Source organism: Podarcis bocagei, assembly GCF_964188305.1.
Source record: "Podarcis bocagei genome assembly, chromosome: 3".
Classification (NCBI taxonomy): domain Eukaryota; kingdom Metazoa; phylum Chordata; class Lepidosauria; order Squamata; family Lacertidae; genus Podarcis; species Podarcis bocagei.
This window is the reverse complement of record NC_138127.1, coordinates 17852360-17880029: the sequence shown is the minus strand read 5'-3', so window position 1 is coordinate 17880029 and position 27670 is coordinate 17852360. Positions and strand designations below refer to the sequence as shown.

General features: G+C 42.7%; 1 protein-coding gene across 1 annotated transcript; it reads left to right on the top strand.

Annotated features, from left to right (window-relative positions):
• The first annotated feature begins 595 nt into the window (after nt 1–595).
• Nucleotides 596–26843, top strand: GCLC (glutamate-cysteine ligase catalytic subunit). Its single transcript, XM_081186990.1, has 16 exons — nt 596–1080; nt 9512–9624; nt 11388–11570; nt 12050–12163; nt 14078–14136; nt 14223–14359; nt 14727–14801; nt 16600–16716; nt 18400–18538; nt 18960–19072; nt 19719–19811; nt 20935–21039; nt 22318–22399; nt 22801–22904; nt 23733–23853; nt 24732–26843. Exons 1-16 carry the CDS (start codon nt 931–933, stop codon nt 24929–24931), a joined length of 1905 nt encoding a protein of 634 aa, XP_081043116.1. The 5' UTR covers nt 596–930; the 3' UTR covers nt 24932–26843.
• Nucleotides 26844–27670: the final 827 nt, after the last annotated feature.

The following is a 27670-nucleotide window of genomic DNA, read 5'->3' as shown; positions in this document are numbered from 1 at the left end:
GGCTTAGTCATGCTGGCCACATGACCTGGAAGCTGTAAGCCGGATCCCTTGGCCAATAAAGCGAGATGAGCGCCGCAACCCCCGAGTCTGGACCTAATTGTCAGGGGTCCCTTTACCTTTACCTATGTTTTTGCAAACGCTGGAAGCTGCGCAGAGTGGGTACCATTATTATTATTATTATTATTATTATTATTATTATTATTATTATTATTATTATTATTAGATCAATAAAGCAACCTACGCTAATCCTTCCTTCTTTGCAGGGGGCTAGAGGAGGTGGGTGGGAGAAGAGAAACAGCTATGCAATTTCGATTTCCCTTTTTTCTTTTATGGGGGCGCGCGGACCGAGCCGAGGCGGCGGAGAAAGTGCTGAGTCACCGCCACCGGCGCGCCGACGGTCTCCTGCTGCGCTCGCTTCCCTTCTCCTCGCCACACACGCGGGCGCGCGCCTCGCCTCCCTCCCTGCGCCCGCCGCGCCGGGGACAGAGGGCGCGCGCGCACATTGCACGCACGCAAACGCCCAGGCGCGCGCGCACACAGAGAGCAACCTCCTTCCCCTTCCCCCCTATCACGTGCCCCACTGCTGCCGGGACGGTCACCAGCACCACCCCCTCCCTGCATCTACACACACACACACACAACACACACAGAGCCGCGCAGCTGGCCTCTCTCGCTCCGTCCGCAGCCGGCACAGGCGCTTCCCCTTCAGGAGCCTCGCGCGGAAAGAGGCGCGGCGGGGAGGAAGAGAAAAGTAGCAGACGCCGCCGCAGACGCCGATCTCCTGTTTCGCCACCGGCGGGGGATCCTTCTCCTTCCTGCCGCCGCCGCCGCCGCCTGGAGGTAGCTTTTCTCCTTGGCGCTGCCCCGGCCGGCTCTCCCTTTCCCCGCCGCGCGCCCTTGCGCCGCTCCCCCCCCCCCCGGGGAGGCGCCATGGGGCTCCTGTCGCAGGGCTCCCCTCTGAGCTGGGAGAAGACGCAGCGCCACGCGGAGCACGTGCGCAAACACGGCATCCTGCAGTTCCTGCACATCTACCGGGCGGTGGGCGAGAGGCACAAGGACGTGCTCAAGTGGGGCGACGAGGTGAGTGGGGGCCGGGCAGAGGGAGCTGGAGGCCGGATCCAAGAAGCTGCTCTCCTTCCTCTCCTCTCCTTCCTTCCTTCTTTTTTTTCTTTTCTTTCTTCCATCCACCCACCATGGCGCGCTTTTGCTGCTGCTGCTGCTTCAACTTCAACACAACAGCCTTGGCAGGTAGGCCGCTGGCCGCCCTGCCCTCGCCCAGCACCCTGCACAGTGCACATGTTGTATGGGGAGCGAGTTTCCTGGACGTCGACGGGGTTTGCTCCTGAAGAGGAATGTTTGGGGTTGTTTGGTTGTTGCCCTTGGATCAGTTCAGGACATGGAAAAGCACAACATACCGGTACATAATACAGTGGTACCTCGGGTTAAGTACTTAATTTGTTCCAGAGGTCCGTACTTAACCTGAAACTGTTCTTAACCTGAAGCACCACTTTAGCTAATGGGGCCTCCCACTGCCGCCGCGCCGCTGGAGTACGATTTCTGTTCTCATCCCGAAGCAAAGTTCTTAACCCGAGGTACTATTTCTGGGTTAGCGGTGTCTGTAACCTGAAGTGTATGTGACCTGAAACGTATGTAACCCGAGGTACCACTGTAAAAAGAAAAGCAAGCCAATAAGACACACACACACACACACACACGTGGGTTCCCTTGCACCCCCAATTCTGCTCGTTCACACTCAACTGAGACCATTTTTAGTAGTGTGAAACCTGTGTCACCTTGGAAAGCCACAAGCGCTTCCGATTTAAAGCTTGTGTCTCTCTCAGTCGGTTACAGAAGTGGTTTAAAAGGCTTGTATAGCATCCCTTATGAAAATGCCCTTTAGCTTCCCTCATGCATGTAACAGATTGTGCCTGGGTCTTCCCACATTGTGACTATTCAGTAAGCGTGGTGCTTGTTTACTAATTAATGGGTTTGTATATGCTAGTCCTATCAGAAGGGCCAATGGGTGGTTATAAGTGTGAATCCGTTCATTTACACCAGTGCCACCGTGCTCTCCTGTTATCCCGAGTTAAAATGATTGAAGTAGTGTGTGCCTATATTTGCTACAGCAGTTAATACCACCAGTGTTATGAATGAGGTGAGGTGGGGAAAGAGATAAAGACAGGTTTCCCTACACTTTTCACTATCTTGGGTCATTTCATGTTTCTGTTATCAAAATGCAAACAAAAATGGTTTGGGGCGGCAGTAGAAAGAGTTTTCAATATTATGATTTCCAGAATTTTGTTCATTAACCTTTTCTAGAAATTGAGTGAGTGTAACCGATATAACTCTTCCAAAATGTATGATGTCAAAGCTGAAGTTTTCTGTGCTCTTGTGTTTTGGCACTCTTTGAGTAATGCTGGAAGTTCAGGCAGCAGAAACGAAAGTTATGTCAGGAGGAGTTGCACAGCATTACTAGTTTATTCTTTGGATCTGCCTTAAGATAGTTCTAGTGTACATTGAAGCACCACCGTATACATACGTAATGTTCAGAATGTAGATGAATGTCATATGTAAACCAAACCTTTATACACACTGGGCTGGACTGGGCATGGATTTCACTTCCATCTTTGGGATGCTTCAATGTGGTCGCCCCAAGTACAGCTTCTTAGTTGCTGGCCCAGAGGATGCTGGACTATATCAGCAGCAGCAGTTCTTGAAAATTGTCCTTGAAACAAAGCTGAATGATGGCACGTAAATTGTATAAGAGAAATAAATACAATAATAGCATGACCTAATAATGAGTGGCAGGTTTTCTATATTATAAATTCTTAAATAGCCTTGAAGTGGAAGTGAAGGGTGGGAAAGCGTTATACTTGAGATACAGAAGTGTGAATTGCGTAACTTGCAAAGGTTACCGTAGGCCAGGGTGATTTAGCAGACAACTGAGCAAGGATTTGCATTTGGGGGAGAACCTCGAGGTGCACAAAAGTGTGCTTCATTGAGCCCAGCACATTTCTAATATGAATTTGTCAGGAGCTCTTAGACACAACGAACTTGAGTCTTTGGTCTCCCAACTCGGTTGCAAAATAATTTGCAAGAATTTGAACACCAAAGACACAAGTTGATTGTTCGTAAGAGGTGCCCCCCACCCCAGAAATAATATTCATTGTGCTTCTTTTCTGCTGCATCTGGTAGGTTGGACTGGTTGAGAACATTATGGCACTTTTCATCCTTAGAGGTTCCAACCTGTTTTTTTTCCTCTTTTTCATTTGCAAGCCAATGTGAGTATTTGTATCTGAGGAAGGTAGAGGAAAATGTTCAATGTGAGACAAGTTTTAATCTTCGCAGCCGACTTTGTATTGGGCACTTTGGCTGATGGATGTTGTTTATGAAAGGCATCACCTTGCAGTTCTTCTAAGCGTGCTAAAGAATTTAAATTAATGGGAGGCATTGCCATGCAACTTTATAACAGACATGCCTGTGATAATTGCTCCACACATTGTGGATTTCATAAAGCATCTCCAGACTTGCGCTGCCTAGGGCCATGGTATCTTATAAAAATTGAAGATGATTGCCCGTGGAAAGCTGTTATGTTGAAAAACATTCAAGACTCTTTTGTTAATTGTTTTTTATATATTGAAAAAAATCAAACTAATGTAACATGTTCCTAAGTGGAGGATGAGATATTTATAAGTAATTTAACTCACCAGAAGGGAAGATGGGATTGATATTTAGGAGCTACTTTTGGCCTCTCCCATCTTCACTTGATGCTTGTGAAAAAGACCTTTATAAGGATATCCTAGGTTTGCTTCATTCTTAGAGGCTTAACCTTCATGAAGATTAGGAACATCTTATACTGAGTGAGACCATTGGTTCATCCAGCCCAGTATTACATTTGACAGCAGCTCACAAGGTTTCTAGACTGAAGGGTCCCCCCCCCCCAGTCCTACCTGAAGATGCAGAGATTCAACCTATTAATGCAAAGCATTTGCTCTACAACTGAGCTTTGGCCGTCACCCAAAATCTAATACCCGAGACCACAGAATTGCATGGTTTCTTGAAGCTTATCTTATATACTAATGAGCCGAATCCCTAATAAAAGTTGAAAAGTTACATATCATATTGTTATCTACACTGCATGCAATGTATGTATATGTTATGTACACTCTTAACTTGTTTCATCGGGGGAAAGACAGCTATTCGATACTATCAAAGTAAAAGTTTAATCTTGTCAGGTTTTATGGTATAAAAATTAACCAACCAGAAGAAACAGATCTTCGTTTGGTTAAATCTGCGAATCTGCTTGACAACAAACCATATTTGTTGCTCTTGTTTTCTCTTGGTGGTTTGTAAACTCTGTATTTTGTTAATATTTACAATTGTAGAACAGTATCGTTTAATTTAGCATAGGGTGTGTGTGTGTGTTGTGTACTACATATTAATACTGTGTCCAGCACACACTAAATTGTGTGTTAAAAGTTGAATCAGAGATTTGTGAAGTTAGAGGGGTCCACTAACGCCATCAAGTTCAATCCCTTTCAGCGTCCTGCACTAGGCTCTGTTCTTTCCAGTCTTACACAATTTTTACTCAGAAGTAAGATCCATTCTTTTAAAAATAACAAGTACCCTAAGGCCAACTTTAATTTGTAGAACCGTAAGTCTGAAAAAGAAACAAACACACATCTCTGCCATAGTTGAGCATGTCAAATCCTACTGACTTCAGTAAGAGTTTTTGCCTCTGGGCTAATTTGGTTCTGGAGCGGCACTTCAAATGAGTCACAGCCTTTTTAAATTAATTTAAAGGTTCTTACGCTTTCTTCTGATTCTGAAAAAAGGCAGCTAACTTGAAGCTTTATGTTATACGCAATTACTTAAAGAAGTGTTTGCTTTTAAACATGATGCATGGTGTTTTGTAACCTGTCCGTCACCAAGTGGTCCCAAATTAGGAGTGCATACATCATGAAAATAATACTAAAATGCAGTACACATATACAAATCTTTAAACTAATAATTAGAAAAATGTGCATCCCTGTTTTGTGGAAGCAGGTAAATAAATAATTTCAAATTAAGTGAATTATAAGAGTAAACTTCCCCTGACAGTATTAAAATACAAGTTTTATGAAAAGTTAAGGACAGCAATTAATGTTCTGTTCTCCAAGTAAAGATATGCGGACAACATCTTTCCGTAATGTTGTCTATGCCTTACATTTTCCTTTTCCAATTTTAGAAACATTTTCTTGAAATCTTACGTCAGGCTTAGAAAAGAAAGTATAATTTTACAAATGCTGATTTGAGTTTTTGAGTTTTTTTACATACTTAAATTTTCTATTGCTGTTGAAAAACAACTAATTATATTCCTCTGCTCCCTTGGTCTGCATGCAAACATTTACTTCTCCTGTACCACTTTTACTTTTGTCAGAGGTGTTTGTTTACCGAAGGAAAGGACCTCAGTAGACAACTGAAAGAAGAGGATAATGAGACATTTGGTCTTCTGCCTTGGAGAAGTTCTTTCATATTATTCTACCTTGGTGCAAAGAAAGGGGTTTCAGCTCCTTCTCATGACACCCTGCCTGGGAGCATCCTTCCAGTCTGCAAACTGAGGTTCCCCTTTAGTCTGCATCCAGTGATCTCCTGCCACTAATTTGTGAAGCCATGTAGGCACAATATTTGGCACAATTCAGATTTATCCTGTAGTTTCTTGAGTAATGCCGCATTTGGATTCATTTCCCCCCAAACCAGTTTTGATTTGATTTCGAAACATAAGCCATATGCGGACATCTCTCTTGCCCACTGGTGTGGACAGGCAGCAGGAGACGTGGAACACACATGAAACCGTTCTGGTGTGTACAGCGATGTGCAGATGTGATATGAAACAGCAGTAAACAACCTTTGCTGTTCTAATACAGTAACGTGCGCACAGCCTTCGGTTGTGTGGTACACATACTTCATTGCCCACTCCTTTGGCCAAGGGAAGGGAGAAACGTGACTGTATTTCTCCACAAAGAAGCTTTTGTTCTTGTCATGGTTATCTGCCAGCCTATGGAAGAGCCCTAATGAGTCCCTGTTTAAATAGGAGTTGTGCGGCATGGGTGTTTGGTGGGATTGAGCCCAAGAGACACAAATCTGCAGGCTTTGATGTTCATGCGTATCTGTGTGTGTTTAGGTGCTTCCTCTGAGCAAGGGGAAATGCTCTCAACAGGCAGTGGGAAGCCCATAATGTACTTTCTCTTCACAGAAGAGAGCAGGAAACCTCTCTGTGTTTCTCCTTTTTGATCACACCCAAACTGTATTACGAACAGACCTCCTAAAACTTCAGAAAAGATGGTCGTACTTTTCAGTGTATAAGATGCCCCCATGTATAAGACATTTTTGGGATTCCAAATAGAGAAAATGGGGGGAGATTGCCCAGAGTTGTTGACCTTTTTTGGGGGGGGTTGCCAAAAATCGCTCACCTGCAGGAACACAACAGCCAATCGCACACACATCGGCGAAGACACCAATTGTCTGCACGCTCACCAAACACAAGCACCAATCGCCCACTTAATTGCCGCAACAGCCAGTAGACCTTTCGGCACCCACCAATCACCTGCAAATACGCCGCGGACAATATCCTTCTCGCAGCAGCCACCAATCGCCTATCCCACCTCTCCACTATCCGTGTATAACACAACCCCAAGTTTTAAGCACAATATTTTAAGAAAATAACCTAGTCTTATACACAGAATTTTTTTTTTACATTTGAAAAATAGTGGCACATGCCATTTGGCTCCTAAGTTTTATACAGTCATACCTCGGGTTACAGACACTTCAGGTTGTGTTTTTTCGGGTTACGGACCTGCCGAAACCCAGAAGTACCGGAACAGGTTCAGCAGTTGTGAATGCACAGAAGCACCAAATCGCAATCCGCACTTGTGCAGACGCGCCGCTGTGGGTTGTGTACGTGCATCCCACATGGATCATGTTCACAACCTGAGCGTCCACTGTATCTCGGTTTCTAACCCTGATCACAGTGTGCTATGGAAAACCTGGTGGACTATTACATTCACATCTTTATTTCCACATTTCTCAAAGCCTTCCCTGTTGCTTCTTTCAAAACTCATTGTGACAAAGCTTACATAATGCAAGAACTTCCAAAGCATCATGCTGTTCTCAGTTGGTATCCTACAGCATTCACACATTTGAAGCTCAATCTTATGACTCTTGACTCAGAAACAAGTAGCACTGAAATCTGTGCAAAGTCTCTAGGATCACAGCCTTAGACCAAGGATTTAATAACCTGATTGCGTACAGGATTTTGCACCCTTTGCTTTCTGTTAGTTGGTTGGAGTAACAAGCTTTAGGTGCCGGGATTTATTTTATACCTGCAGTTGTGTGTCTAATATTGTTCTGGGTGGAACAAATACATATATGCAGATGACTGGAAAAATAATGTTAATGCATGCAACCGATTTCCACATGTCTCTAATATTATTCCCCTACCCACCCACCCACTCCCCCCAAAATAAAAGTCACTAAGTTTCTTCCCTAAACACAGCTTTGACAGAATCTGAGAATTTGCCGGTAGCCTTACCAGCAGACTCAACAAACACAAAAATACCCAAATAGTATTTAGGAGTTCAGTCTCTTACTACCAGAGTTACCATGCTTAGAGCTTAGAGGTGGAGATGAAGATGCAGGAAGTTTGGAAAGCTTAGTGTACAGTTAGTTATCAAGGACTCTTATTTTGGAAAGGTGTATTGTGTTTTCAGTTGGACAATGCAGTACTTCATACTGAATTTGCCACAGGGATGCCACTGATACCACTAGCAGGTGTTTTCCCATCCCTGCTGTGACACATAGAAACAGACTGGCCAATCAAGTGCCATGGCTTGGTGAGTTTCTATGCCTGTGATCTGTCACTGAAACGCGCTGTAGGATTGCATCTACTCGCTGTGACTGGGAAGAGGCAAATGTACTCTGTACTGGTGCAGTCATTCTTTAACAGATGCCTCTATCACAGCTTGCTTGGGTCACATAACGCCTGAGATTCCTCACTTGTCAGAATTTTTCTAAAATGCAAATTCCTTGAATTAGATGTTTTAGGTTATTTCCCCAGTATTTCTCCTTTCTGCATTGTGCATATTTGTGTCTGCAATCTGTAGCTCATGGATAGTGACTAAATCCCATTTGGCTGAGAATTTGTTTCAAATTAAAACCTCAGTTTAGGACTTCAATGTTAGTAAATTGAATCACATATTTGTAAATTGAATCACATGTTTGAAAAGTGAAGTAGGAAGAGGCCTCCCCCCCCCCTTTGTGAATTCACAAGGGAAAACAAATTGAAGCATAATAGAATTCTACAAAAGCACACATAAACAGTCCAGTTAAGAATCCCTTTTGTGTATTATGGGTTCAACCATAATAAACATCACTTTTTTAAAAATTGTCTGTTTTTATAGTATTGCCCTGCTTTGCGGTACACTGTTCAAAGAAAAGCACACTTTGTTCTCTATAATCTATCACATTTTTTCCCTTTAGTTGTGTACAAAATACTGTAATCTCTAGGTTTAGTTCTCTATAGTAAATCTAAACCCCGCTTCCTGGTTTGTGGTATGTGTTGCACATCCTTTAGTTATGTCAGACCACATGACACAGATTAGGGCACATTGCTCTGGTACAAATAGAGGGGAAATGGCCAACAGAAATACCTGTGGCACATACAGTATCGCTTGCACAGTGGTACCTTGGGTTACAAACACTTCGGGTTACAGGCGCTTCGGGTTACAAACTCCGCTCACCAGGAATTATTTGCTCCAGGTTGAGAACTTTGCCCCAGGATAAGAATGGAAATCGTGCACCAGCAGCGTGGTGGCAGCAGGAGGCCCCATTAGCAAAAGCATGCCTCAGGTTAAAAACGGTTTCAGGTTAAGAACGGACCTCTAGTTCTTAACACAAGGTACCACTGTACTCCCATGCGCGCGCGTGCGCGCGCTCTATATATGTGTGTGTGTGCGTGTATGTATATTTACAGTTGTGTGTCTCACACCAGTAAAAGCACATCAGGGATTGAAATGAGTCTTTTCCCTTAGCCGTGTGATTATGTAACAGGCTAGTGCATCTATGAGGAAGCAACTCTTAGGCTTTTTCTGGTGTGTTTTTGAAAGAAACAATAATCTGAAAGGAATAGCATTAGTGCCAAATTGAATTTTCACAAATAAGGGAATGGAAGACAGCACATTATTTCCCCTGGGAGGGAAATTGTCATGGGTGGATTCCCCACCCCCACCCCGATTGAAAACATCTTGAGGATCCTGAAAAACTACAGTGACAGCTGCTGAGTATTGTCACTTGTGGCTTTAGGGATTTGCAGGTTTGTAATCTTATTTGTGATAATGAAATTTCAATAAAACACCTGAGATTCCTACCTACAGAGCATTACCATGAAACCGTCAATGTGTTTACAAATGATGGCTAGCCTGCCGTATTCATCTAGTGTGCTAAATGTTGTGGTGTTCTTGTTTTTGCACATCAGGTGGAATACATGTTGGTAGTCTTTGACCATAAAAACAAGAGAGCGCAGTTGTCCTTAACTGGAGGAGACGTTCTTCATACTTTGCAAGAAAAAGGAGAAAGAGTAAACCCAAAGTAAGTAGCAACTGTCCTTAGAATTGGTTCACTTATTTCCTGAAGTTCAGGTGATTTTCTAAGTCAGTATCCAAGCAGTAAGCAGAATGTGATTTGTATGTTATTTGCCATGTGACAACTAGCGTTTATCAAAGTGGTCAGCTTTGATACAGGTTGTCATTTTGCATGCCAGAATACTGTTGATGCTGATGTCTCTGAGCAGTATTTCTCAGTTCGGATGATTGGGACTTCCAATAGGCTGGTTTCACTGCCTGTCAGCCAGGAAGACAGGGGACATGTGACACACAGCAATGTGGCCCTCCAAATGTTTGTCACATGCTTCTGGGTCTGGGTAAAGGTAAAGGGACCCCTGACCATTAGGTCCAGTTGTGACCAACTCTGGGGTTGCGGTGCTCATCTCGCTTTATTGGCTGAGGGAGCCGGCGTACAGCTTCCGGGTCATTTGGCCAGCATGACTAAGCCACTTCTGGCGAACCAGAGCAGCGCACGGAAACGCCGTTTACCTTCCTACTTGCACTTTGACGTGCTTTCGAACTGCTAGGTTGGCAGGAGCAGGGACCGAGCAACGGGAGCTCACTCCGTTGCGGGGATTCGAACCGCCAACCTTCTGATCGGCAAGTCCTAGGCTCTGTGGTTTAAACCACAGCGCCACCCAGGTCCCTCCCTGGGTCTGGGTAGCAGGAGTTAAAACCAGAATATTAGAGACATCTCAGCCCATGTAGAAAGAACCTTCATGGCAGCATTCAAAATTCGCCAGGCACACTTTGCACCTGGCTATCAGCCACTTGTGACCCGGATGTGGCACCTGGCGTCTTCACCATCTCGAGGTGCATGCCTGGGGATCCTTGTATCTTCACTGTTTTCACACATTAACAACACATCCTGTAGAATTCTGTCCATGATATTTTATCTGCACAGTCTGAATGGATTTCAGGAACCAAAATGTTGTATTGAAAAATACGACTTTCGAGCCATCTGGTCCCAAATGGCAACTAGGCATTCCGTTTTGGCGACCATAACCCTGGTTTAAGGAGCCGTTTGGTGCCCAGCTTAGATATCTGCTTCATGGGTAGGTGGCCAAAATTCTCTTTCTCATAAAGATGATGGTCTTATAAACCTAAAGTAGACTTAGTCCACTCTGGGCAAACTGATCCGGCTGAGCAGGTTCATAAGCCTATGGCAGAAAACACATGATTCCAAGCTAAGCATTCATTCTTATATTCGTCCTTTATATTTGACTTCATTTAGCAATGTTTTCTTTCGAAATGTTTAAAGATTTGTTTTGTTTTGTTAACTTTGCTTGTGTTAAATATGTGTTCTGTAGTTGACCTCCTTTGTAATGTTTTATTTTGAAATCTTTTAAGATAATATTTAAGTTGCCTGTTAATTTATGTTGGCTTTGACTGTATGCTTTATATTTGACTTTCTTCAGTATGGTTTTTATTTTGGATTGTTTTATTTGATGATTCAAATGTGCTGTAAATGGCTTTGAGTTATTATCTTAAAAATATAAAGTGGTATAGAGATTATGTTGATGATGATAGACTTACAGCAGTGGTGGCGAAACTTGGCCCTCCAGCTGTTTTGGGACTACAACTCCCATCTTTCCTAGCTAACAGGACCAGTGGTCATGGATGATGGGAATTGTAGTCCCAAAACAGCTGGAGGGCCAAGTTTCGCCACCACTGACTTACAGTCACAGTTGTATGCTGTCCTTGCTGTCGGTCAAAAAGATTTCAAATGCACCATTGTTTCCTTCACAGCCATCCAACTCTGTGGAGGCCAGAATATGGAAGCTATATGATTGAGGGGACCCCTGGGCAACCCTATGGAGGGACAATGTCTGAATTTAACACTGTGCAAGACAACATGAGAAAGCGACGCCTGGAGGCTGCTTCTGTGCTGAAACAAAACGAAGCTGTTTGCACTGTGACATCATTTCCAAGGTTTGTCTCCATCCTTCTAATATGGGCCGAAACAGCGTTAAGCATGCTGCCCACCAGGGCTGAGTGTGCCTTGCCACCTGGTGAGACACGCTGTCACTTTGAGAAGCCCAGGAATAGCAGGCATTCCCCCTGCTTTCTCTGTCCTCCTCCGGGGTTTCTTGCAAGCCTGGAAAGCCATTGCCTCTTCCTCCCAACTCTTTGCACAGAAGGAGGGTGTCTTACAGCTGGTGACTTATCTAACAGGGCTTTCCTCAAGCCCTCTATCTGCTTCCTAATCTGGAGATTAGTGTATTTATACAGAGTACCCGTAACTATTTCCACTTCTGTCCATGTGAGAAAGTTGTGCCCAACCCCGAAGTATTTTGTCTTTACGTTACTTTCCTTTTCATTTTGTTCTTACGTGTTTGTAGTAATTTTCAGCTTTTATATGTTTTTGATTATTTCTAAAAGCCTTTCACGGTTTGCTTTGAAATGTGTAGACTGGGCTGTCCAGGATTTACGATACCGGAGTGTGTGCCTACCCCTGTTGAGACAGGAGCCTCCAAGTCTCTCTTCTTCCCGGACGAAGCCATTAACAAACACCCCAGGTTTAGGTGAGTATATTTCAGAATGAAGAGAGTTGTCCTTTCTCTCTGGATGGGCAAATCGTAGAATAGTATTTCCCTTTTGGGTGGAAAGCAAAACTTAACCGGAGGATGTAGTGCTTTTGAAAACAAGCTGCGTACTGTACTGCCCTCCTTCTGGGTGCACACCAGAACTTCTTTTTCCTGTGTGCCCCCTAAAACTGTTCTGAAGGAGATTTGAGGTTGGCAGTGCAGGGAAAGGTGCGTGCGAGGCAGCACCATTGAGCAGCCAGACGTCCTTCCCAAATGGAATTGCTTTTTTCTGAATACCACCTGAATAAAGTGTACACTCATTGATACTTATAAACTCCTTCAGGTTTAAATTTCTTTGCTCAGTAGTATATGTAGAATATGTATATGTTGACTGTGGCCAGCTTCTGGTACAGTTTTATTGACGTCTGATGAACGTTCCTTACATTAGGAGCAGGTAGTTGAGACTTGCACACCCCTTTCTCCTCAGAGGAATTTCTCTATTTATAAACTGGTTGAGGCTGTGCAGGGGGGGGGGGTGTGCGTGCGTGCGTGCGTGTGAAGACCCTGACGGCTTGCTGCCTCCTGGCAACTGCTGCTGCAGCAGAACATTAGATTATAGTTGAGGATAAATAAATTCTGCTCCCCTGGCTTTCTCTTACAGCTTTCTGTCGTAGTTGTAGCAGAATAACAATGACTACTTGCTACTTTGCCAAACCTTTATTAGGCATTACAAATATAGGCCATCATGAAACATCCATATCTAAAATTGTAAAATATATACAAATAAACAGCCATGTAAAAATATGTCATAATGAGGATTTTCATAGGAGTTTCTTCCCGCTAAATAGTGGCATTCATCACTCTGAGAGATACTGTTGATAAAAATTTGCAGTTACTTCCAGGTTAATGTCAGACAGATAGAATCTGATATTTTCATTGTGCCGTGATGTTAGACTACCCAAAAAAAGGGGAAAGCACGTGTTTGTGTAGCTGGTTGTACCATGGACAGTAGAAAAGAATATGTTCGACGTGTCTGGCACATTCAAAAAAACATCCGCAATGTCTATAGTTTCTGGGGATGTTTAAATATCTGCCCTTGACAAAAGCTGAGGGGAAAGCGTTCAGTCGGGCTAATTTTGAAATGTAAGTGACCCTGTTATCTGTTGTATTTAAACCATAAAACTTGGGGGAGCAAATTGTATTTACAGCTAACTCAATATTTTGTTTTTCAGTGTCCCTTAATCTGATTTTAATATTACGATAATTGTATTGCTCACTTGAATTATATAAGAGTTCCAAGTCAATACCAATAGATCTGATTTTTCTGTGTAAGTGTTGGAACCATCTGGATTTATAAGAGTCCTCAAATAAGCCAGAAATCAGACTCGAAGGCTGGAAATGGCAATGCAACCAGTATTTTATAGTGCTGGCCCACACCCAGTATTCCATCGTGTGTGTACCTAGTTCTGCACACATCGTCTCATACTTGATTGAACTGAGGAGCCCCAGGATGTGTCTCAAGAAACTTGAGTGTATCTTATCTAAATCACTATTATATGCTTGTATCTGTATTGGAATCCCCAAAAAGTTGCTGGGACGCCACTTTGGCTTGAAAAATTTGAAGAGCGGCTGGTATAAATTTGTTACCTTTCTGAAAATAAAAGCGAACTATATATAGTAGCAGAATATAACATTTCTCCTTCAGAGGATTCTTCATCCAGGGAGTCCTCTGAAGCAGCAGAGCTGTTCAGATACAAACCTAGCTGAGTAGGAAGATAAAGGAAAATCCAGAAAAAAATTAAAAGTTTACACCTAAGTTTAAAAAATAAAATAATATTCTGCTAATCACTAAAAAGGGTGAGGCTGTTTTTTGTTGAGATGGCATTTCAGCAGGTTCCTTTTCCATTTTAGTACTTTAACAAGAAACATTCGACACAGAAGAGGAGAAAAAGTAGTGATAAACGTACCAAGTAAGTGAGCAAATAATTTGCTTTTCAAAAAGGGAAGTAGGACCATTAGCAACGGGTTTAACTTTTTGTCACCCTGTCTAATGCAGTATTTAAAGACAAGAATACTCCGTCGCCGTTCATAGAAACATTCCCTAATGATGATGGTGAAGGCGCAAGAGCAGTCAAGCCTGACCATGTCTACATGGATGCCATGGGGTTTGGAATGGGCAACTGCTGCCTTCAGGTAAACTCGCGGAAACAAATGCTTTAGCAAATATATGTATTTTTACTAGTGCTTTTAAGCAATGTTAACTTCCATATTAAAGCCTGCAGCTCCTGCTTACGTAAAGTGATTGTATAGCCTACTGGCTAGCCATCCCTAGGAGGAAAATGAGCAAGGAACTGCTTGGGAGACCATACTGGGATTTCCCATTACAATTGCGTCTTTATATCTGCATGAAGGGGTGTGCAGTTGGTTAAAATGGTGCAAGTGAGCCTGGGCTTTTGCAGCTTTGGTGTCAGGAGGAAGTTGGTTCTACAGCTTACTAAAGTGACCGTGCATATTTTATTTCTTTTGGTTTAATAGCGGTTGGCTTGATATCATCCTACAGGTAACATTCCAGGCTTGCAGCATCTCTGAAGCAAGATACCTTTATGATCAGCTAGCGACCATCTGTCCCATCGTGGTGAGTGATTGGTAGACTTTATTCCACCAAACATTATATAATTCATAAAGAAAATCAACATAAAGCAGGTCAAGTGTGTGTTTGTGTGTGTGTGGGTGGGTCAAGTGAAATTGTGTATAATTGAAACCCATTGAAAAATCTTGCAAATGCCCTTTTAGTGACATTTCAGTGATATCTTTGTGGGGTCAATTCAGGGTTCGGCGCAATGCGCATATACACGGTCACACACATATTGAACGTGTGTAAATGTGTGTGTGTGCCCGCATTCTATTGAGTAGAACAACCTTTGGGCTTCAGGTTACATTGGCCTTAACAGTCATATCTCTTAATTAGATTTTTGTTCATAAGTAAGGATAACTTTTGTTTTCAAACAAGATATTACAAAAAGTTAATGGCATCCACCTAGCGTGTAAGTGGTGTCACTGCTGCGCTTACCAAAGAAGTTCAGGTAAAATAAGAGTTTGAAAAATCCTAGTTTACTTTCACAACTTTTGTGAAACAGGCACTTAAAGTTGAACTCTGGTGCCTCCTCACTGTGGAAACAGAACGATATAAGGAAAGTGGCGCTGTTTTAGGAAGAGGTAAGGGAAGACTAAGGGACGCTGGTGGCGCTGTGAGTTAAACCACAGAGCCTAGAACTTGCTGATCAGAAGGTCGGCGGTTCGAATCCCTGTGACGGAGTGAGCTCCTGTTTCTCGGTCCCTGCTCCTGCCAACCTAGCAGTTTGAAAGCACGTCAAAGTGCAAGTAGATAAATAGGTACCGCTCCGGCGGGAAGGTAAACAGCGCTTCTGTGCGCTGCTCTGGTTCGCCAGAAGCGGCTTAGTCATGCTGGCCACATGACCCGGAAGCTGTACGCCGGCTCCCTCGGCCAATAAAGCGAGATGAGAGCCGCAACCCCAGAGTCGGCCACGACTGGACCTAATGGTCAGGGTTCCCTTTACCTTTACCTTTAAGGGAAGACTGGTGGTGAATGGCAGTAGTCAATAACAAAATTATATATTAATTATTATTTTAGTATATCATGCTTTATCTTATGTTCTGTGTTAAGTATTATAATGCATTTCGTATATTTTATAATAAAAAAAAATTGAAGGGAAAAAATCAGAGAGGGAGGCAGGGCAACAGAATATTTGTTGCAAATGCCCATGTACCCCATCAGATCCAACCCTAACCTTACAGTGTTAAAATGCACAGGGCTCTGCACAGGTTTTCTGAATACTACCAACTTGGGGGCACTTTGCAAGAACTGATGGAGGAGGGGTTCAGCACACAGGGATTCAGAGAAGTGGTCCGATCATGCTGGAATGAGATTTGCAAGCAATCTGTGTACAATGTGTTACATTATGCCAATAAAATGCTCACTTTGGAACTGGGTATGATTGCACAACTTGCTTACCTGTGGATAAAAAGCCCTGTACTGCTAGGTGAAGAGTCTTTTTGCCAACTGGTGGGCAACACAGAACGAAACCCAGTTGTCATTTTTTTAAAAATGGAATGAGATATTTCTCAGAGAACTCCCTTTGTAGATGCTTCTTCCTGGAACATAAATTTGCAGCTGTAGTACACTGAATGAGAGAGTGCATGCTAGATTAGGAAGACGGAGACAATATTAGAGAACGGTAACCGAAGCTCCAAATTGTATGTGTTTTATTAGCCCAAATGTGCTATTGTAAGAGTTCTCTGTTGTTGAAGGCAAATTGGGGGGAGGGGTGCCTTGTGTTTCGGAACTAAACATCTTTAGATTTAAATGGTGCTACATTAGCAGCTTTCTGTACTTCCTGACGCTTTTCTTTTAGATGGCATTAAGTGCGGCAGCTCCCTTCTACAGAGGCTACGTGACAGATATTGATTGCCGTTGGGGAGTGATATCTGCCTCCGTAGACGACAGAACGAGGGAGGAGAGGGGATTGGAAGTAAGTGCACACAAGGACCTGAGCGATGATCATAATAACAGCCTGTGTAGCATGGCTATGTATTAAGAGTTTGCATCACCTTGGGACAAAGGCCAGGGCAAAACGTGATGCCTGAGAAGTTTTTTTGGCTTGCTGGAGATCTCTGTAAAGGAGCAAGAGTCAAAGCAGGGACTTCTGAAGTGTTTTGTGGTGCCTTAGCTGTCCAGACACTTAAAAAAAAGGACTACAGGCACTCAGGAAAATGACCATAATCCACTCTGGATTGGGGTATACAGTGGTACCTCAGGTTAAGTACTTAATTCGTTCTGGAGGTCCGTACTTAACCTGAAACTGTCCTTAACCTGAAGCACCACTTTAGCTAATGGGGCCTCCTGCTGCCACCGCGCCGCCAGAGCACGATTTCTGTTCTCATCCTGAAGCAAAGTTCTTAACCTGAAGCACTATTTCTGGGTTAGCAGAGTCTGTAACCTGAAGTGTCTGTAACCTGAGGTACCACTGTACACCAGATGCTTCTTGAGTTACAGGTGCTTCAGGTTACAGACTCTACTAACCCAGAAATAGTACCTCGGGTTAAGAACTTTGCTTCAGGATGAGAACAGAAATTGCGCAGCGGGAGGCCCCATTAGTTGAAGTGGTGCTTCAGGTTAAGAATAGTTTGAGGTTAAGAACAGACCTCCAGAACGAATTAAGTTCTTAACCCGAGGTACCACTGTATGTGTGTGTGTATACATATACATATATAATCCCTTTTAGCAAAAAACCCATAACAAGAAAAAACACACTATTGCCATTTTTTAGCTTTCTGTTAGTGAAGGGGAGGGAATGAAACAGACTTGGACCCCTTGAACTGAGTCTTTCAAGTCACTTTAACTGCTTTATGAAGCACCAAATTGGGATTCAACCCAAATGGCATGGTCAGTGCGCACTCCTAGTATTTAGCCTTAGTTACAAAGTTGTTGTTTTTAAAAATCCTTTTCAAATCAAGTTTTAAATTTAATACAGAGTTGGCTAGTTAACAAAGGTTTCACGTGTGTTTTTTGGGGGGGGTTAAAAAGCTATTTTGGCACAGGAATGGGGAGCTTGTGGACCTGCAGACCCTGTTGGACTACAGCTCCCATCATCCCTGACCTGTTACGATGCTGGCTGACGACTGCTCCCAACAATTTTCCATAGATACTAAATAGGGTTTGTAACAAAGTAGTGCAGCCATTTTCTACGCTCTGAAACCACCCCCTTGAAACCAAACCACAGTTCAGGATAATGCTGTTGTTGATGGTATCAAGAGCCGATGAGAGATCAAGCAGAATTAACAGGGTTGCACTCTCATTGTCTTGATAAAAGTCATCCATTGGCAAAGGTCCAGATCACAAGCAATAACCAAGGTTTGTTCTTGGCTTATGGCTTGTGGGTTGCTTAGTAGAAACACCATGAGCATTGGTTCAGACAACAGAACATGCCAGACTGGGGGCTGTTTCCTCTTTGTGGTGCAGCAGTGAGTGGGGGAAGGGGGGCGATTTTTAAATAGCATACACCAACTCAGTGCTTGTTCAGGTGAAATCATTGTTTGCTGTTTAGTGTGGCGTGAACTGGGTCTGCTTTTGGTATCTATTGCCAGGTAACGTTTATAATTACTAGATATGGTTACTTTCACTAGATTCCCCCCCTTCTTCTTAAATTACACAGCCGTTGAAGAACAACCGCTACAGAATCAATAAATCCAGATACGATTCTATAGACAGTTATCTCTCTGAATGTGGTGAAAAATACAATGACATTGATTTGACGGTAGATAAAGAAATCTACGAGCAGCTAGTAAAGGAAGGTAAGTTTATTTGAAACGGCGTGACAGTGACGTTTATGTTGATTTCTGTCTTAACAATACGTAATCTGTAAGAAGGGCTTCTTGTGATTAATTTTGCAGTAGCTGTGCTTGAAATACCATGCCGTATAAAGTAGGCTATTTATTAAGGAATTTTCTGAAGAGCACACCTCATCTAGAAAACTGATTTTGTTCTTAAGTAATAGGAAATAATGGATTAGCAACAAATAGCAACACTACAAGCCACAAACCATAATTCCCTTTATGCTCGCAAAAGCTCATAGGTTTATGGTGATTATTCCACCTCTCAAATAATTCTTAGTGAAGCAACTGCAGGCAAATATGAATTCACCTAGTTATCATATTTGACAGGCCAGTTTTCTTCTTAATATTGAAAAGTGTCCCAATTTCTTGATTTTTATAGGCATTGACCATCTGTTGGCCCAACACATTGCTCATTTATTTATCCGTGATCCTTTGACTCTGTTCGAAGAGAAAATACATCTGGATGATGCAAATGAATCTGACCACTTTGAGGTTGTATCTTACACTAGTGTCCTAATGGTAAAAGCTGTATTTTTCTGCTTAGTGTACTATGGACTGCTGTAGAGCATGCAACATGCAGCTGCATTCAGATAAGCCAAGTGATTTGCAGCAGTTTGTGGTCCATGGGCATTTCTTAAATTACAAGTGTACCCATGTTGGAAACATAGAATAGACTTTTTTGCCCATTGTCTAAATTTAAATAATCAGTTATCAGCAGAAGTGCAGAGTGAACAAAAAATATCTAAATGTATGGGTAAGCATTCAGAGCAAAAGTCAGTATTGACTTGGAGATACTCCTATAACTCATCTGGCACAGGGCAAAAAGCAAGTGAAAGTACAGAGTGTGCTCTCACTGGAACCAGCATCCTGTCTGAAGAGCTGCATCAAACTCTAGTGAAGAATCAATAGTTTAAAACGACAGAAATGTGCATGCAATCTTAGCCTCGAATCATTGCTCTTTTATTGGGGTAGAATAAAAGCCAGTATGGTGTGCTAGTTAGAATTTTAGACTAGAACCGGGGAGGCCTGCATTCAAATCATGGTGCTCACTGTGTGGCAAAAACAGTTTAATAATAGTTTACCACTCTTGAAGCTGTTAGAGGTCATAGCCTTAATGTGTATTTATTGTCTCTTGCAGAATATTCAGTCAACAAACTGGCAGACAATGAGATTCAAACCACCACCTCCGAATTCAGACATTGGATGGAGGGTTGAGTTCAGACCAATGGAGGTTAGTAAGAAGCATGTTTGATAGTTAAACCACAGAGCCTAGGGCTTGCCGATCAGAAGGTTGGCGGTTCAAATCCCTGCGATGGGGTGAGCTCTCATTGCTCAGTCCCTTCTCCTGCCAACCTAGCAGTTTGAAAGCATGAAGTACAAGTAGATAAATAGGTACCGCTCTGGCGGGAAGGTAAACGGCGTTTCTGTGCACTGCTCTGGTTTGCCAGAAGCGGCTTAGTCATGCTGGCCATATGACCCGGAAGCTGTACGCCGGCTCCCTCGGCCAGTAAAGCGAGATGAGCGCTGCAACCCCAGAGTCGTCCACGACTGGACCTAACGGTCAGGGGTCCCTTTACCTTTACTGCAAATGAAAACTTTACAGTCCAAAGCATAGAGTTGAAGGGTTTGTAACCGTCTACTCACATCTGTCATGTATGTCTTTTTAAAGAAACACCAGTGTCTTCAGTTTTGATAAGGTGTGCAGTTCAGCTTCGCTCAGATCAGTGGTGATTCTTGCCACTTGATTTCACTGCCTGGGGTATTGCACCTAGTCTCTGTCCAAACACAAGTAATAGGTATGGACATCTTAAAATCATGAAGGGTAACTGCTTTTATATCATGGCTTAATCCCCCCACCCCACCCACAGAATATAATATTCCACAAATGTTAGCTTCTGGGTATATAAAATAAAAGTGAGTGCGTGTGTCACTACTTTGCTAATGCTACAGTAATGGAGACAGTTAGCAGTCCTGGGAAGAATTTGTGTGGTGAGGGGAAGCTCTGATCTATACATCACTTTCCAGCTTCTAACTGGAATTTCCTTCACTCGGGCAGAGGCCCCATGTTTGCTTGAATGCAAGATTCCCCCCACCCTGCAAGGTAGAATCCACTTAATCTAATGGGTTGAATCCTTGCAGGCTCAGGGATATTCTGTGTCCAAGAAAGTATGGGGTGTCTACTGTTTTTGCTCCATTGTGGAAGAGGGCACAAGCCCAAAGGCCATTCCCAGTCTCCTCACTGTTGTGTGAATTTCAGAGCAACAGAGCAAAAATGATTTCAGATTGCTCAACCATGTTAGTGGTTCTTCTGGCACACTTGTCCATGTTATATTTGGTGATTTCTCAATCCCTAGGTCCAGTTAACAGACTTTGAAAATTCCGCCTACGTTGTGTTTGTAGTGTTGCTGACTCGAGTCATTCTCTCCTACAAACTGGATTTTCTCATTCCTTTGTCCAAGGTAAGAGGAGCATTTTCTTCCTCGGTCTAATGTATTCAAACTGTGAAAACAATTTTTTTTCTCACCTGAGGTGAGAATTGACTTAAAGTACACATGCTCCCCTTTGTATGTATTACAACTTTTTGTAATTTTTTAAAAAATTGCTTTTGTTAGTCTTTTAAAGATTCTGTTCATGGTTTGGGATCCAAGGTTACATGAACGGAAGGCAGCTCACACAACTGAATTTTCTCCATCCTCAAAAGGCTTCTCTGGAGTGTGAGGGGGGCCTTGCAAATGGCATAGGCTGTGCTCGAAGAAGGATCCCTTGAGAATAGGGAATTGCCTAAATGTGTGTGGAGGCACTCTGTTGGCACGGTGGTCCTCTCTCCAGTTTTGGGAACTACAACTGTAGTTGCAGAAGTAGGGTTCCACTCCAAAGTATAGTTCTGTTAGCTTTCCTAATATTCTGATTTTGTGGTTTTCGGAGACCCTTGCCCAAATCACCTTCTTTGCTAAAAAAACCCTGTGTCTTGCAGAAAATTCTAGGCTGTGTTGTAGGATGTGCACTTGGCCTGGAAAGATGCCTAATACTTCCCGGAAGCTGCAGGGTTTGGTAGTTTCCTGTAATAGTTTTGCAAACCTCGCTTGACAGGGTGAGCACATTATGAAGCCACATTACGACCAGGTGGGACGTTTCTCTATCTAGTCCAGTATTGTCTGCACTCACTGGCAAGATCCCAAGCAGAAGTCTTTATACTTTTAACAGGAAATGCTGGGAACTGAACCTGGTGCTAGCAAAGCACGCCAACCCATTTTGCATTGAACTTCCCGCAAGAAATCAGACTTCCAAGCTGAGCACTCTGGTTCCGTGTGAATGTGAATGTTAAGCTGTGAAAGGGGGAAATGTCTCTCTGTGTGTGATGTCTAGTTGCTTTCTATATATTTAAACTAGTAAGTAAGTGAACAGCTCAAAGTCGTCTCAAATTGCTAAATTCCTCCCTACGGTTGTGTACATGAATAAACAAACGTGTGCCCAGAATAGCTTGTGAGGTGGCAACCATTTTTCATCGTAGTTGCTGTCGGAGGAACTGCAGTTGTGACCAAGTAGATGGCTTGCTGATTCACCCTGAAGTTTTCCCAAGTGCCACTTGTGCAAATGATCGCGTTTAGGAAGCCAGATGTGTAAGCCAACCCTATGAAATGCAGTTTCCAAGGCTCTCAGACCTAGACTGAGCATTTCCCTTGTTACCACCATCTAGTATATAACCTTTCCCCCCACCCCATGTCTCCTTTCACTAGGTGGATGAGAACATGAAAGTAGCTCAGAAACGGGATGCTGTTCGGCAAGGCATGTTTTATTTCAGAAAAGATATTTCTAAAGGTAGGCTCCTGTCTGTCTGACTCTGTCTGTTTGTTTGTTTGTTTGTTTGTTTGTTTGTTTGTTTGTTTGTTTGTTTGTTTGCTGGTCGGCTTTACTAGACACCTGAAGTATATACGATGACCAGTGATTAAGTTAATTCTATGAGAAAATTAGTTTTGGAAAACTGTTACACTGAAATTCAGCCAGGGGGATTTGAGGAAGTCACTTAACAATGTTACTAAGATTGGATTAAGTACAATTAAGAGGTATGTTTGTTTGTTTAAAATTTTTGGAAATCAATAAAAAAATTTTGGGGGAAAAATGAAGTATATACGATGACCATGAATCTAACGGTTTTCTCTAGCTGTTCTGTGTTCTCTTTCCTCCCCCCGCCCCCCCAAAACGTGTCTTCCTCTGAAAAGGTGGCAATGCTGTAGTGGACGGATGTGGGCCAGCTCAAAATGGTACAGAGACAGATTCTGAAGAGTATACCTTAATGAGCATAGATACAATAATCAATGGAAAGGTGAGGATGGCTTCTAGATTTTAAACATGGCGGAAGCTTCATATTAAGATCCATAAACAGACTGCAGGGAAGTGTAGAAGCTTTCTCTTGTCTCTCCTAGTGTATACCTTTGATGCTCTGCTCCTTGGTCCAGCAACTTCCAGTCAGCCCAGTACCCACCCTCAGGGAGTTTTCAATCTTGGTGTATGAACAGGGATGGGATGTAGGGCCTTAACTGTCTCTGGATTGGGCAGGGGTAGGCTTCAGTAATGTTGTGGGCCTAAAGCATTCAGGCAGGCATCTCGGATTTGGGACTCCTGAGGACAGAAGATTAAGGATGCTGTTTAACAGACATATGAAAGCCCCATCTAGTTCAGCATTCTGTTTACACAGCGACCAACCAAATACCTTCGGGATATGGCAGTGTAGTTTTGTTAATTCGTTTTGAAATTTATATCCCACCTTTCTGCTGAGAATCTCATGGTGGCATACATGGGAACTCCCCATTTTATCACTAGAAACAACCCTGAGAGGCAGGTTAGGTTGAGACAGTGACTGGCCCAAGGTCACCCAGATCTTAATTGGCTGAGTTGCCTGTCTTTCGTTTTGTCTTGGCCTCTTGCCCTCTAAGATGTCATTGGACTACAACTCCCATTATTCCATTGGCCATGTCTGCTGGGACAGAAGGGAGCTGGAAGGCCACGACAGGTCAAGTTTATGGGGTCTCGAACAAAATTGTCTTAGACTGTTAAGACAGGTTGAGAATCCCTTGGAAGAGGAAACTGTGGATTTTAAGTATTCGACTAAAGGGGAAAACTTTTTATTTCAATTATGATCTGCCTCTTGCAGGAAGGAGTATTTCCTGGATTAATTCCAATTTTGAACTCTTACCTTGAAAATATGGAAGTGGACGTAGATACAAGGTGCAGCATTCTAAACTACCTGAAACTCATTAAAAAGAGAGCATCAGGTAAGGCAACGCTCTTGGCATCACCAGTGATACAGGTTTTTGGAAGGATTTGAATCGGAAAGCTTTTAATGTCCTAAGTAGAATAGTACATGATGCAGCCTGCTTTGGTTTTAATTTAAATTTACTTTATATGACCTTCTCTTTTGCCAACTCCTTTTATCACATGCATGTCTATTTCTTTGCAGCGGCCTAAAAGTTAACTACAACTCTGACTGCAAATCACCTTTCCATTTTATCCAATTGTTTTTGCTAAATAGTTTTTCCCCCCATAGAAGTAAAACCTTCAGGAATTTAAAAACTCTGTAGAAAAACAGGAATGCAAAAAAATGTTTTTGTGGATGATGATAGGGAATGATGATAGGGAAACTTGGTGGAACTTTGTTTTACAAGTTGTTTGTGATGTACAGTCGTATATTGGAAGTCAAACGCCTTGTGAGTCGAACGTTTTGGCTCACGAGCGCCACAAACCCGGAAGTGAGTGTTCCGGTTTGCGAACGTTCTTTGGAACATGAACGTCTGGCGTGGGTTCTGTAGCTTCTGATTGGCTGCAGGAGCTTCCTGCAGTCAATCAGAAGCTGCGCCTTGGTTTCTGAATGTTTTGGAAGTCGAATGGACTTCCGGAATGGATTCCGTTCGACTTCCGAGGTGCGACTGTATCTGAAAGTGGTGTTTTACTATTGAAACCCAAAGAGTGCTTTACCTGCATTCCTTGCGTTGGATATGCAGATGGTTTGAGACAGCACCTTGGAGCTTGTATTCAGTTATAAAATGGCTTTGCAAAGTAAGTTACCTCTTAAAACAGAAAGCAAAGGGATGGGTATATATTCTCACAGTAGATAAGAAAATGTGAATTTGTGCGATGTTTCCTTCTCCCCCAGGAGAATTAATGACAGCCGCTCGATGGATGCGAGAGTTCGTTGCGAACCACCCAGCATACAAACACGACAGTGTGATTACCGAAGAGATTAATTACAGCCTGATTTGGAAATGCTACCAAATCGCCGAAGAGCAAGTTGAATGCCCTGAACTGCTTGGTAACAAAGTAAAATACAGCGGAAATAAAACCAGCACTTTTTGATGAAAGGTTTTAATCCATTGGGGGGGCATTCTCTGCTAAAGCACTAGCTATATTTACTGGTGTGAATACCTGCAGTTTCATAGTGTAAAGACCAAAAATGGTTCTACTGCACTATTAAGATGGGCCAATCTGCCTAATATTCTCTTAAAACTTCCTACGATAGGTGTATTCTTATATTTAAGGTTTATACTGTGTACATGTAAATAGTAAAATATTTTTTTGATTTAACATCAATGTATTTTAATAACATTATACTGAAAGTCATTGTGAACCAGCTTGTAACTTTTTATATGCTTATTCTGGAAGAAAAAGAAAAAGTTCATGTTCTCAAACAGCTTTGCAAAGGTACTGTATGGGTACTTGTATATTATCAGCATTCCAGACCTTGAATGTTTACTCTGACTTTTGTTACCTGGGATGCACTGAATCTACTGTACTTTAAAGAAAAGAAATCAGAATCCGATTCACATAGATATATCTTCCCGTTCTGCCAAGAGAAGAGATAATAGCAGTGCCGATCCTTCTACCACGGAAGGCGGAATCAGTAGATATCCGTCCTACTATTGTAAATGGAATACGGCGAATCTAAAATTCTCCCTCCTTTATTCAGTTTGGGTATAAATCGGTATGTTCCTATACTAAGAGTACTTTTGCCTTTTTTGCAAAACTCTTGACACCTTCAGTTAAATGGGAACGTGTCACTGATGTGTTGCTTCCTAATAGAGAATCTTTTAAGTTCCTTCAAAATCACTTGTTGCAGAGGAGTAATTAGTAATTGGCACGAGCCTCTGTGGTTGAAGGTAACATTACCCTAGTTAGGATAACGGAAGTTGTCATAACTCCAATATCTTCTTACTTCACTATTTTCTGGCTCAGTTCATGCAGTGGTGGCTTTTAACCTGATGGTCAAACTCAATCAGCAGACTGGGGAAAGAAGCAATTTTTGGTGATTTCTCTCTCCCCACCGCCCCATTGTTCCAGAAGGTCCCTTCAGCAGATTCTGGGGGATGGGGCGCTACAGGGCAAAGGGGGAGGGAATCAACAGTTGTGCACCTCCATTTTGCTGCTGCAGTCTTTCCACCTCATGTATCTTCCCAGGGCATAAGATCTGGAGCCATGATGGAGAATCAGGCAAGTACCTTACCCCATTCTTCAGCTCCACTATACTTGCAAGCAGCTCACTGCATACCTGGAGAGACCCCAGTCGCACATTTCTTCGCTCTTTTAAAAGCTTGAAAGGAAAACGAGAGCTTCAGTTCTGTCTTAAAGTCTAGACTTGGATGCGGCACATAAATAAGAGGATATTAGATTGCAAGATAAGGTTTTCTCTCTCTTTGTGACGCAGTTAAACGTGCCCGACATTTCTTATAACATGCATCCTCTTTAGTATATAACTAATGATTTCAAGAAGAATCATGAAATGCACTAATATATCTGTGAGTCAGGAACCTCTGAAACATAAAGGAATTGTATAGAATTTAAAACTAAAGACAAAGGCTGTGATTTGTACATAATAATAACCTGAGATTTAGAGGGAAAGAAGAGGCTTTAATATTAGCTGCTTAAAGTAAGACTACAGTAAGTCACTTTTACTGTATGATAGGTTATGAAATACTTAATAACAAGCGTATATAAATATCCTAAGGTGTAGTGACTTACAAAGAGCCCGTGGGGAAAAACTGCAGTAAAACTGCGTTGATAACCATATGCCTGCTGAGAGATTAGAACTCATTTGGTGTTCATAAGTGTGCATTAGGAAATGCTTGTATCAGGTTGCAGCTGAGGGGCACAGGCTCACTCATCTGTGGAATGAACAGAAATTTGCAATATATGGTGGATGTCTGAGTGTAAATCTAATTCATAGACATATTTTCCACAGAAGTTGAAAGCAAATAAAGTTTTTTTAAAAGAACCTCAATCGTGTTGCCTGTTTCCTTCGCGTACCCTTCTGCTGTTGGCTTAGCAGCTGCGCTGCCACCACTGCTGAGGAAAAGTGAGCTGCTCCTATACGAAGTTACAGTTCAGCTTCTTTGAGCATCCATGTGGAAGGGAAACTTGAAATGTCATTATTATTATTATTATTATTATTATTATTATTATTATTATTATTATTATTATTATTACTACTACTACTACTACTACTACTACTACTACCACTACTATGTTTGTTTTGTTTGTTTCTACCCTGCCCATCTGGCTGGGTTTCCCCAGCCACGCTGGGTGGCTCCCAACAGAATATTAACATGATAAAACATCAAACATTAAAAACTTCCCTAAACAGTTCAGATGTCTTCTAAAAGTCAGATAGTTATCTGACGGGAGGGCGTTTCACAGGGTGGGTGCCACTACCAAGAAAGCCCTCTGCTTGCTTCCCTGCAACCTCATTCCTCGCAGGAAGGGAACCACCAGAAAGCCCTTGGCCCTGGACCTCAGTGTCTGTGCAGAATGATGGAGATGGAGACACTCCTTCAGGTATACTGGGCTGAGCTTTAAAGGTCAGCATCAACACTTTGAATTGCGCTCAGAAACGTACTGGGATCCAATGTAGGTCTTTCAGGACCAGTGTCATGTGGTTTCGGCGACCACTCCCAGCCATCCTCTAGGGATAGGAGGATTGCACTGTGGCATAACAGTTACAGTGTTGGACTAGGACCTGGGAGGGCAGGGTTCGAATCCCCATACAGCCATGAAGCTCACATGAGTGACTTTGGGCCAGTCGCCATCTCTGGGCACCTTAGC